The sequence below is a fragment of the Dipodomys ordii genome, unplaced genomic scaffold (assembly GCF_000151885.1).
Source record: "Dipodomys ordii isolate 6190 unplaced genomic scaffold, Dord_2.0 Scaffold39, whole genome shotgun sequence".
Lineage (NCBI taxonomy): Eukaryota > Metazoa > Chordata > Mammalia > Rodentia > Heteromyidae > Dipodomys > Dipodomys ordii.
In genome coordinates, this window is record NW_012267255.1 from 1,159,712 (window position 1) to 1,172,416 (window position 12,705).

Consider the following 12,705-nt stretch of genomic DNA (forward strand, 5'->3'; position numbering starts at 1 on the left):
CCTAGCCATTTCGCTTGTCCTGTAGCTTGAGATAACAGATATACACCATTAGGCCCAACCAAGATCCTGAATTTTTAAAGTATTATGACTTGATGCCAGGTGCTGGTGGCTCACACCTGTAATCCTAGCTAAATCAAGAGGCTGAGATGTGAGGATTAAGGTTCAAAACCAGCCAGGGCAAGAAAGCCTCTGAGACTTTTATCTCTAATGAACTACTCAGAAAAAGCTGGAAGTGGAGTTGTTGCTCAAGTGGTATGGGGCTAGCCTTGAACCAAAGAAGGTGAGGGACAGAGCCCAGGCCCAGAGTTCTAGCCCTTGGACCAGAAAGAAAAGAAAAGAAAAAAAGAAAGAAAAGAATGAATTGCATGAAACAGGATAATTTCTAATTTACTATTGTGATTGTTTCATGTTATCAAAACACAAAGAATTCAGAAACTAAGATATTAATATATTGTAGCAGATAGAACTATTATTGGTCATGGTAGATCCCAACAAATTAGAAATGACTTAGTAACAATAACCCAGGAGTAACATACTCTGTGTTCTTAAACAGGGAGAGATAGACATGACAGGAAGGGTAACCCATGCAGATACCTTTTCACTATGGTACTTTATTCATATTGCTTTCATAATATGAGCCACCATTCATTACTCCTCCCATAAGACTACTATCAATCTAACCAACAGTTTTTCAAATAATTTCTCCACTATCTTTTGGGAATGACTTATTTAGAAATCACTATTGCTTTAAAATTTTGACTTTCACAACTTACCTACATCAGTAGAATTTGTACCAAACTGAGTGGTCTTTTGGAAGTTCTGAGAAATTCCTAAGGTAGCTTGCTCAGCAGTATGCAGGAGTTTTGTAAGACGAGTCCTTCTGTGATTCATTGATAATTTGTCCCAAATTTCAAATGTATTCTTTTGAACCAAGTTATTCATGGTTTTTACAAATTCCTATTTTTTTTAAAAAAAGCAAGTCTTTAAAACACATTGGAGTTTCACACTGATCACAAATGTAAAGAAAATATATTAAGAGTTAAAGATCAACATACTCACAGTGAGAGTTGAATTAGAAGATAGGTGCTTGCCTGAGATAGTTTTATTCATATGACCTAGTAATGAAGATGATTGAGCTAATATTTCTATGTATGTAATTATATCCATCAGTGAAAGTTCTGTCCCAGAATTTCTATAGATTTGATGTAGCAAAGTCACAGGGTCATCTGTGTGCCCCATCTAAAATAAAATCCAAAATAAAATTGGAAAAAGAATTTCTTTTGGAGTTCTTTTGGACTTTCTTTTTTTTAGAAGAAAGTATATATGATAAATTTATTGTAAAGTTGGTTTTCTTGTCCTAATATGTAAATAAGTTACCAGACTAAACTTGAACCATAGCATTCAGCACAGTAACTTGAATTTATTTTCAATGGATTAGCAAATAACTAGAAAAGCATAGAGGTTATTTCAAGAAGACAAAGAACATGTTTGAATAAATAAGCTACAAAAGTAGTTTTTAAAGTAACTTTGTAATCTTCTGTACATAAACATATTCTAACCAATGAGCCTATCTTAATATTTGAACTGTTTAATACTAATAAATATTTATTCTCTCTGTAATAAATTATGATTTAATAACTTGAACCAAATGATAAGAAATTAATAATTCTTTACTGTGTGATCAAATGGACATTTGTTTCAGCTAATAATTACTGGTTGCTTTGAGATTTGTACTTTGAATCACATGTCAATAATTTTATAAATATTCTATTTTATTCACTTTATTGGGGGGGGTCTGTCGTGGGGCTTGAACTCTGGGCTTGGGTGCTGTTGCTGCGCTCTTCAGCTCAAGGTGAGCTCTAGCTGCTTGAGCCACAGCGCCACTTCCAGTTTTCTAGTGGTTTATTGGAGATAAGAGTCTCACAGCCTTTCCTCCCCGGGCTGGCTTTGAAACCTCAGTGCTCAGCCTCCTGAGGAGCTAGGATTACAAGCATGATCCACTGGCACCCGGCTTTTATTCACTTTTTGAGATATTCACCAAATCTAGTTGCATTCAACTATGTCTCCTTTAAAGGTAGGAATGAGTCTTAAGTCCAAAAGAATAGTTTCACATTTTTATTTGATAACTTTACATATTGAAAGCATTTTTAATATGATTAGCAATGAAGAAATAACAAAAGTAAAATATCATAAATAAATGGTGGGACAAAGAGTGAACCAATTCACCAGTGATACTCATTAGTCACTACATTGGAAATGAACTTTACAACTTGGGGGAAGGGCAGTCAGGAGGGAAAATCTGGGATAAAATGAGGGGTAATATACCCCTCTGTATATTACCTTTACCATAAAATTCTTTTAAAAAAGTAAAATCCAGCTAGGGAAACACATTACACAGAAAATATTTTTGGAAGGACATTTTGCATACCACCTAAATTAGTAGATGCACTTTCTATTTTTCTATATCTTGATTTTATTTGGTACTTTATTCTTATTTCTATTTGTTAATATGCTCCTGTGTTAAACACTTGGCCATTTTGATTCATTAGTTTGTTGTAGTTTGTTTTGTATAAATTGAATATTAGTTCTAAAAAAAGTCTCCTTCCATATTTTAGATGATTTCAAATTAATTCTATCAATGAATTGAACATAATAGTTAGATTTCTGTATTTGAAGAGTTTGAATTTTACAGAAAGTTCAATTGCCAGTTATTCTTTTCAAATATAATATTGTAAGACTTTATAATTGAGACTACAAAGGCAAAATAAACTTTAATTCACTTACTTTTTGTAAGGTTTTTTTAACACTTGTAGCAATACAGGCATTATCCAAATGGCAATTTGCATCCACATTTTCTAGAGAGAAAAGAGATGACAGTAAGTTTTCCTGATCCATTTGTATTCTGGTTTCTTATGCTGATCATACTGATGCCAGTGATTTTGATTACCCACCTAAATATTAAAGACACATTCTTAACATTTGAGTTTCTATTTCAGTTTTGAAATGCATAATATTTACTGAAAATAGAGCAAAATGCTATTAAGAATTAGGAGATGAATCTTGACTTCATAAAACATGCTGACTACATCTTCTAGTAAATAAACAATATCCTCATTTTAATTAATAATGAAAGAAGGTAGGCACTCTTTGTGGAAGTACAGTTCTTTAAAAATGTACAGTAAACCTTTCACATCCTTCTTTGATAATACATAGAACTGAATAAAAAAAAATACCTTGGCAGGATGAGCCATCATCAGGTGTGAACTGAGACTTCCCTGTGGCTGTCTGATAACCATCTTTGCAGACGCAGTGAAACCCGCCATTCACATTTTCACATATTGCATGATCCCCACACACCACTGATTCACTGCACTCATCTATATCTGGAAATATTTACAAAATTAAAATTTAATTTAGTGCTCCCATATTTGATACCTTGTTGAAAACATATGCACATTGCATAGTAGTTTCATATAAAACTTCACAATAATACAAGGAAAATTCTATCATTTAAAACAAGGAAGAGCACTCTTAGTAACATAATGCTTATATATACGCATATATATAAATATATATATGTATTTGTGTGCATATATGTATGTATATATAGTGTGTGTATATGTATACACACACAATTTAGCCTATCCATTTTGAAAGAATATTTATTCTAGTTATTCACCAATTCCAAGTGCTTTAGGAATAGCATGATTCTTCAACAATTTCATTAAAATCATTTATATCATTGATGGTATAAGATGTAGTTCTCAAAAATAAAAGCTCAGGTTTCAAAATATACTGCAAACTATTTGTCTTCTGGTTTTAAGCTAAATCATAACTATTGTTATCTAATCTGCATGATGAAAAATTATCTCACTTTTTTCAAATTTCAATTCTTTGCATGCATTACCCTAAACAGTAACTAAGTCTCAGAGTCGCTTTTATTTATATCTGATAACCATACAAATGCTGGTTTTAAGCTCATATACATACTTAATTTAAATATTTATATACTCTAGTGAAGTGTGCCTGGAACTCAAATGCTGTAAAAATACTTAGCTTGGATTTAAAGTAAGTAAAAGTAACTGAAGAAAAAAAGAAAAGTCACTGAAGTATTTAGATTATTACCTTAAGTTAACAGACACATTTTGTGTCTAAATTAGCTCTGTTATCTTCAAAATATCTATGAGATTAATAAATGAATCTATAATTTTAAATTTACAACTTGACTTCATCCTCTTTACTAGAGAAAGGAGTTATCAAAGTCCAATTAAAATTTCATCTAACTTGTTACCTAAAATTCTTCAAATTTCACACTTAGAAATAAATTCAATGAAGGAATAGGAAACCATCTAACATACAATAGAAAAATGCAGAATTTATACAATCTTTTTGCTACATTCTTAAATTTTCATCAAGTAGAGAACTGTTGCTAGATTTTAAAAGCCCATTAACAAATGAATGAGGGTTAGAAATCTCCTTATTCTCCTGCTAAGTCTATCTACCTCATGATCTGGGCTATCCAGAAATCCAAGTGCTCTACCTTTAAAGAAGCAGAACATTATTATAGCAACGTTGTATCACTTTCCTTTAGTTTCACATATACTCAGAAGCTACCACTTCACAAAAACAAAGGGCTGAAAATAGACTATGGGAAAAGACTATGGACAGTACATCAAGAGTAGCATGACAATCTGGGGTGAATATCTAAAATATACTTGCAGTTTAAATTCAGGTAATTATTTTTTATGAAATCAGTGAAGAGGATCAACTTGGGACTAAAGCCATGATGAGTTCCCCAGAAGGGCACTGTGCATACCAACTAGAAAAAATTTACTCAATGAAGTTTTGAGTAGAGCCATGCAGTATCAAAAGCAATATGTGGGCAAGGCAATATATCCCTGTATCCATGTTTTATTGTTCCTGATACTATCTATGGCTACTGGTAAGGTGTTCATTTATCTAAATTTTAAGACAATTTGAATATGAAACACTCATAAGAACTTTATCCCCAAACCAATCTCTGAACAGCATAAAAACTGTTGCTTTATAAATTCAATTTGCATCCACTCTCTTGGGCTTTGGGCTTCAATATACACAATCTTGGTGCCAATATTTGACTCTATTTCATTTTCTCCCTGTGCTTCACTCACTACCTTGGAGAATTTTTTTGGTTTTCCTGTGATAACACAAGTCCTCCCACCTCTACTCATTCATCATGCTGCTAATTCAGCAACTTAGACTCAGTAGATATTGCAGATTTTTACTTCACTAAGTGATCTAATCATAATAACAGTTGCTGTACCAGTATCCAGGGTTAGAATTTAAGATTAGTGTTATGTAAACTTTGATATTCAGACTCAACATTATCTGAAATAATAATACTTATCTCCTCAAAGTAGTATTTTTCTAACTGCTGTTTGGTTTATACTTTTGTTTCTATAATGCTTTACTAAGATGTGAACATGAGGCTTACTGAATTTGATATGGTCATGCTAGGCTTTCTTGGAAGCTACTGAGCTCAACACAGCAATGCCAGATTGACCAGCCTTACTGGTTGTAGGCCAAGGCAGTCAAGGGAGCTTTAACTTTCCTCACATTGCTGTCTTCCTACCTTTTGCCCTTGTAGCAAAAGGAGAAGATGAAAGGCTTATAAACATATTCCATTTTAAGATGGGACAAAAAAATGATTGACTTCTATTTTGGCATGAGATCCATGCTGTCTACTCTGGGAATCTCTTGCAGGACATAAATGGATTAAACCTTATAAATCTACTTTGTTTCTATTTCCTGCAAGAAAAGGCACTAGATTAGCTAAATAGAAGACCTTAATTAATGTCTCAACTCTCTTACTTATTCAGTTGTGTAATGTTAGGTAATACCTCAACTAATATAGCTAACTCAAAAACGTTCTGTCTGGTAATAAATCTGAAGGTGGATGTGAAGATAATAAGAGTAGTACCTACACTATAGCAGCTACCTTTTTTCTAACTGAAAAATCAGGACCAGTGAATATATTCATGTTTCACACTTTCTTAATTTCAGATGCCTGTGCATAGGTACATTTGGAGATACAAACTAATGATGAAATTTCTTTCTAGGTTGTCATGTTCTGGTTATTCCCAAAGCCAAAAGAGATAAAAAAAATTATCTTGCTCTCCAAAATTGCTGCTATGCAATTATTTAAGTCAGGCTAAGACTGATAGATCAGATTTAATAACTCATTTTTGCCTACCGCAAACTTATCATTTGAATTTATAAAAATACCTCAGTATTCCTAAATTCAAACACATTCTTAAAATCTCAGGTAATTTATTATTTTTCACTAAAAATCTTATGCTTGTTTATTATATTTACATTTATCCAACACAGTAGCATTTTATCATCTCTAAAAATGTGATTATGTAATGGTTTTGGTTACTTACTTATAACTGATCTTAATAAAGGGATTTTATAATGGGTAACGCATACTGCAGAGAAAGATAAAATATTTAATTAGGGCTGGGATGGTGGCTCAGTGGTAGAGTGCTTTCCTCCTTGCATGCATGAGGCCCTGAGTTCGATTCCTCAGCAACACATAAACAGAAAATGCTGGAAGTGGTGCTGTGGCTCAAGTGGTAGAGCGCTAGTCTTGAGCTGAAGAGCTGAAGGACAGCGCCCAAGCCCAGAGTTCAAGCCCCAGGATTGACAAAAAAATTAATTATTAGAAATAATTTGCATAGAAAAAATTCAATTTGAATAGTATTGAAGCCAGGGAAAAAACTGTATTCTATGTAAGAGAGACCGTATTCTACTCAAGATAGACACAGACACAAATGCAAGTAAGTAGTAAACATTGTTCTACAGAAAGGACAGAATTCTTAGTTTCTATTCACTTGGCCTTAGGAAGTAAAATCTCTTTATTTATTGAATTCCTGTTTTCTCATTAATAGGATGAACTATTTGTCAAGAACTTAGTCTCATTGGATCTCGACATCTGTGATTTTAAGGAAAGAAAAAATATATGTAATACTAAATCTCATCCAAAGCTTTTATGACAAAAGTTACCTTATCTGTGGAAAATAGTATTTGAATATGGATTGAAGATAAAGGATTTTGCTTGGGTCATTTCTTCCCAAGTTGGAATCATCCTACATTTTCTATTTATTAAGATGTTAATGACTATAACTATTAGACACATTAAACTTAAAAAGCAACTAAATTTCAAATGAGAAGCAGTATATTGCATGGTGGTATACAAATGTAAAAAGAAAACACATTTTGGTTCTCTGTTCAAATTCCCTAAGGTTTATCATAGCATGCAAGGAAAATTGCTACAGAGCTAAAGAAAAAGAAGCAGTTGTACAGCTTCTCAGAAGAAGTTAATCCTTAAGGAAAACAAAAGTTGGTGAAAATAACCCTTTTTTATAGAATGAGTTTTTCACTGAATAATCCATCAAAAAAAGAAAGTATGAAAGAAAGAAAAATGAAAAACTCTAACAGGTAAAAACAGAAGGACTCAGTACTGGGTATTGAGTTTTGATATAGTTTTTGTGTTTACTTATTACTTAAAATATCTGAGAAGGGAATTACCAAAAATTTAGGGGTCTCCTTCAGTATTTCAGTAGAAAGAGTACTGGAAGAAGTCTTAAGTAACGGATTGTTTACTCCCTTAAAATGATGTCAGTCAATCATCTGTGTGTGTGTGTATGTGTTTGTGTGTGTGTGTGTGTGGTGTATGTGTGTTGTGTGTGTGTGTTTTCTTGGTTGTTTCCAATTCAGTATTTTTAAAGTAGAAATTCTTACATGTAAGAAATATAAATACAGAAGTACAGATTCTTGTGAACTGAGGGAAATTAACTGTAAGCCTGATCAGATGGTGTCCTCTAGAGACAAGCTGCATTAGGAAATGAAGAGAATAGTTAGAATTGTATTGTATTGTTTTGTATTGGCTACATGGATTGGATAGGTTTGGATTACGGTGATCAAGGTATCACAAACTAGATTCTTTCACTAGCAGCACTTCTCCTACAACTTACACAATGATAAATTAACTATTAAACCTTAATGGCCTTATATAACATTGTAAGGTTAGCAACAAAATATAGTCTTGAGGAGAAGAAATAGAGCATTATTATATATTTTCTGGGAACAATTTCATGGATTCCTACATTTTAAATACATCACAATGGTACATTCCACGAAAATACTTAGATGTGGCTACTAAAGGTTATGGTTCAATATTTTCTTATGCTTTCTTACCCGTTAAATCTTTTATATTCTTGCAAAGATGGATCTACTATATTGCATATTGCATGAGTCAGTGTGAATTTTAAATGGACCACTCACTTAAGTATCCTGTGGAAATAACAATGGCTTCCAATACATAAGATTGTTTCATTTTAAGTGTTTGAACCTAGAGTAATCCTTCATATTCTTGAGGATAAGATGAGGCAAATAACATATATCCTGTTTTTTTTTTGTTCTTTTGGGTCCGGTTGTGAGGCCTGAACTCTGGGCCTGGGTGCTGTCCCTCAGCTCTTCAGCTCAAGGCTAGCACTCTACCACTTGAGCCACAGCACCACTTCCGGCTTTTTTTTTCTGCTTATGTGGTGCTGAGGAATCGAACCCAGGGCTTCAGGCATTCAAGGCAAGCACTCTACCACTGAGCCACCTTCCCAGCCCCATATATCCTGTTTTTGCAACAGAATAAATATGAAGCATTTATTCTTTGATAATTTTTCTGATAATTTTTCTTTGAACACTCCAAAATTAGCATAAATTAATGTGCATATTAGCAGATTTCTTCTTAGCTTACTGCTTAAATGTATCTGGGAAAATAACAAAGGCTTTGTGATCTAGATGAACTTGAATACTCCTCTTTTATCTGTATTATTCATTAAGTATGTAGAGTAGAAGCAGCATATTTTTCCTATGTTACACATAGAATCCTAATTTACAATCCCATATCTACCTTGGGTATGTGATTAAATTATTAGCTTATTTATAAGCAATTTAGATTATCAGTCATAAAAATTATATTTGTGGTAGTACACTGATTAATATTTTGAAACTATTATCATGATTTATCATTTATTATCAAAGTAAAAGTTTTGGTTTCCAATAAATTTGCTAATCATTTTCTTGTTTCCCTGAATAAATTATCCATAATATAACACTGGAGAAATAAAGAAGCAAGTGATATTTCTGGAAGTATTTAATCACTAGGGTATAATCAGAGAGCAGCAGAATTTCTTTCCACATTTATTATTTAGTCACTAGAAAAAATAAACAAGAGAGAATTTTAAGCTCAAAAGTTGAACTTACCTATGCAGAGGGTCCCATCATTAGTGATAAACTTGTCTTGATTACTGCTGGATTTAAACCCAGAGGCACACATACAGTAATAACTTCCCTCTGTGTTAGTGCAGTTAGCATTTTCACCACAGGACTGGGTTAAATTTCCACACTCATTATCATCTGTGGACATATCAATTTAAAACATCATTTTGCAAAATTTTCATGAATTTCTATTATGTTCTTATCAGTTTAGAATTTTGACTATGAACTAGTTTAAGATAATGTAGGTATTAAAATTTTTATCTTCTTTGCATGGTCTATGATGTGAAATCTATGCAGTTGCAAAGAAAACCAGGATATCTTAATAGGAAATGCCTATGCATAGGTACTGAATTTATATTATAATATATGTATGTTAAATTATGAGTTTATAATTTGCTCTACAACCATTCAAAGCATATCACAGGTAAAAATTACAAATTGAAATGCTCTTATTATATTATAGTTATTTTTATTATTGTTTCCTGGGAAAAGTTTGCATTACTGGGTCTATCTTTATATATGATTATGAATCTGGGGATTTCCTTCCTTAATTCCTTTTCCTTCCTTCTTTGTATATACACACAGGCACAAAAACACTGAGGAATTGTATCAATGCCCATACTATGGTAATCTTATAGTATATCAGAATAGGTATGTTAAATATCCTTTTTACAAATCAGACAACACTGCTTATTATCCATCAAATAAGTGAATTAGTTTGTAATTTACACTAAGTAAATATGTAGTCTAGAGAGAAAGAATATTTCTGGGAGGCATGAGACTCTGTGGTGGGTTGAATTGTGGCTCAAAAAGCTATGTTCAAATAATAATTTCATGAAGTTTTTTGTTTTTCTTTTTTCTTTTGTCGATCTTTTTTCTTTTGTTGGGCTTGAACTCTGGGCCTGGGTGCTGTCCCTCAGCTCTTCAGCTCAAAGGCTAGAGCTGTACCACTTGAGCCACAGTACCACTTCTGGCTTTTTCTGTTTATGTGGTGCTGATGAATCGAACTCAGGGCCTCATGCATGTGAGGCAAGCACTCTATCACTGAGCCACCTTCCCAGCTCTCCATGGAATTTTACAATGTGACTTTATTTGGAAAGAAGATCTTTGTAGATGCAATGCAGTTATCATTACATCATACTAAGTTACATGTGTCCTGATCCACTGACTGGTGACTACATAAAATAATGGAAACTGAGAATAGAGGGAGAGGAAAGGTATTATGAAGGGAAGTAGAGACTAAAATAATGTTGTTGCCACCTGATGAATGCCAAGTAGAGCTCATAATGACTACCAAGCTAGAGAGAGGCCAGGACAAATGCTCTCTGACTGAAACATGGCCCTTTCTAATCCCTTAATTCCAGATTTCCACCCTACAGAGCTATGGGTGAGAAAACATTATGTCTTTATAAGCCACCAAATTATTGCTTGTTTGCTTTGGAAGCACTGGGAAATTAAGAAGATTTACACTGAACAATATAGGACAGATAATTTACTAGTAAGTCACAGAGAAAAAGAACTAAAAGAAAAAAGAGAAACGTACATACATAGGATGGCTGAGGCTTTTCTGATCATATAGAAAACCTAATTGGAGATCGTCAAGAGAAATGATCATAAAATAACTGTTAAAATAGGTTAGGTTTGGAAAATGCCTTGAATATTAGGAAGGTTTCTTTCTTTCTTTCTTTTTTTTGGTGTGGTATTAGACTTTTCTCCCTTGACATAGCTACCTTATTGTCATGTTGAGTTGAAATTCCTAACACCTGTGAAGAAATTCTAGTCCCTAGCCTCTGGCCTGGTTTATCCTTTGGTAAATTGAAAGGCTGAGAAATATGAAAAGAGCCCTGAAATTCTTCTCCCAAAAGGGCAACAACTTTCGACAAACAAGAAAAAAAGGATGAGCTCTCAAAAGCTGTACAATATAGGCAATATAGGTAGATAAGTGGAAAGTTTGACATCGCAAGATGTCAAAATCTAGAAGGTTGCATTGCATGGAATACACTTTAAAGTATCTGCGTTATTACAAAACAGTATTTAAAATATTGTGCTCAAATAGTATTTGACATTGCATTTGCATCTCTTCCATTTCATTTCATAGAATTTTGGAGAAACAGAGGAAAGTTTCTAAAAATAACAATAAAGTAAGATAAATTGTGAATAGTCTTATTAAAAATTGCTGGAAACATTGTAACAATAAGATGTACAAGGTAGTATGTTGAAAACGAACTTTACAACTTTGGGGGAGGTGGAAGAGGGGAGCAAGGAGTTGGGGATGTGGGGAGGAAGGGGAAGGAAGGGGAAAAATAAAGGAGGGTGTAACAATGCTCGATAGGAAATGAACTCATTACCTTTTTCATGGAACTGTAACTCCTCTGTACAGTAGCTTTACAATATAAAATATATATTAGGAAAAATTACTGAAGAATTAATACTTGAATATCTACTACAGACATACTAAATTTATATCTTTGAATAGATAATATTACATACTATCTATTCCATATAAATAATTATGGAACACCATATGACTCTATAAACATACATACTCAGAAAGCAAGAGTATAGATGCCCATGAATGCATACAATAAGAATTAAATGAGTTTATTAAAATTAATGAAGAGTGCTCATAAATTGAACATAAGCCCCTAAATCAGGTAAAAGAAAATATTTCACCCACATTGGGTTTGATTTAATCATTTAGTTACTCAAATATTTATAGAGTTTCTCAGTTCCCAAATGTGAACATCTACACTGGGAAATAAGTAAAAATTCATCAAAAAGTCAAGATCTATGCCCTCTTGTCAGAGTTCACATTCTAAAGGCAACTTAACATGCAGCATATAATTGAGTTTTTATTAAAATAAAAGTTTTCATTTATATTTCTAAATTTGGCTCCCTCCACAGAATACAGGGAGAAGTTTCCATTAAACTTTAAAAGAAACTCTGTTCTCAGATCAGTATTGGTAATTCAGGAAACGATGAGACCTTTCTCCCTGGTGGAAGATTGCTATAAAACTGATTTGCAAAGATGGAAAGGACTCACTACATTTGTGGTATTGGTCAGAGTTCATGAAAATGAGCCAGTAACATCACCTGGTTCAAAAAATAAGTTAATATAGCAATATGTTAAGTAACTCCAGTATAATTTTATTACTCTTGGGGAGCATGTAAACAGGTAAAAAATCAAAACAAAACAAAAAACAGTTGACACTGGTTTTTCTGTTTTTGTCCATACTATGTGGATTTTGGCATCTGACCTTATCAAGAATTTGGAAATAAAACTATTTCCTATTATCCCAATATGCCAGATTAGGTATATTATATTATAGACACATTCCCTCATGGCCCTACTCAAATTTTGTTCAATAAAATACCACTTATCTAAAA

General features: G+C 32.9%; 1 protein-coding gene across 1 annotated transcript in view; it reads right to left on the bottom strand.

The window, feature by feature from the left end:
- Positions 1-12,705, bottom strand: part of Adgrl4 (adhesion G protein-coupled receptor L4) — a 108,811-nt gene that overhangs the window by 51,400 nt on the left and 44,706 nt on the right. The window contains exons 3-7 of the mRNA XM_013018370.1: positions 9,304-9,456; positions 3,234-3,383; positions 2,785-2,855; positions 1,060-1,239; positions 774-957 (exon numbers count right to left, since the gene is read on the bottom strand). Of these exons, the coding sequence (XP_012873824.1) occupies positions 774-957; positions 1,060-1,239; positions 2,785-2,855; positions 3,234-3,383; positions 9,304-9,456 (738 nt within the window). The remainder of the gene's footprint in view (positions 1-773; positions 958-1,059; positions 1,240-2,784; positions 2,856-3,233; positions 3,384-9,303; positions 9,457-12,705) is intronic.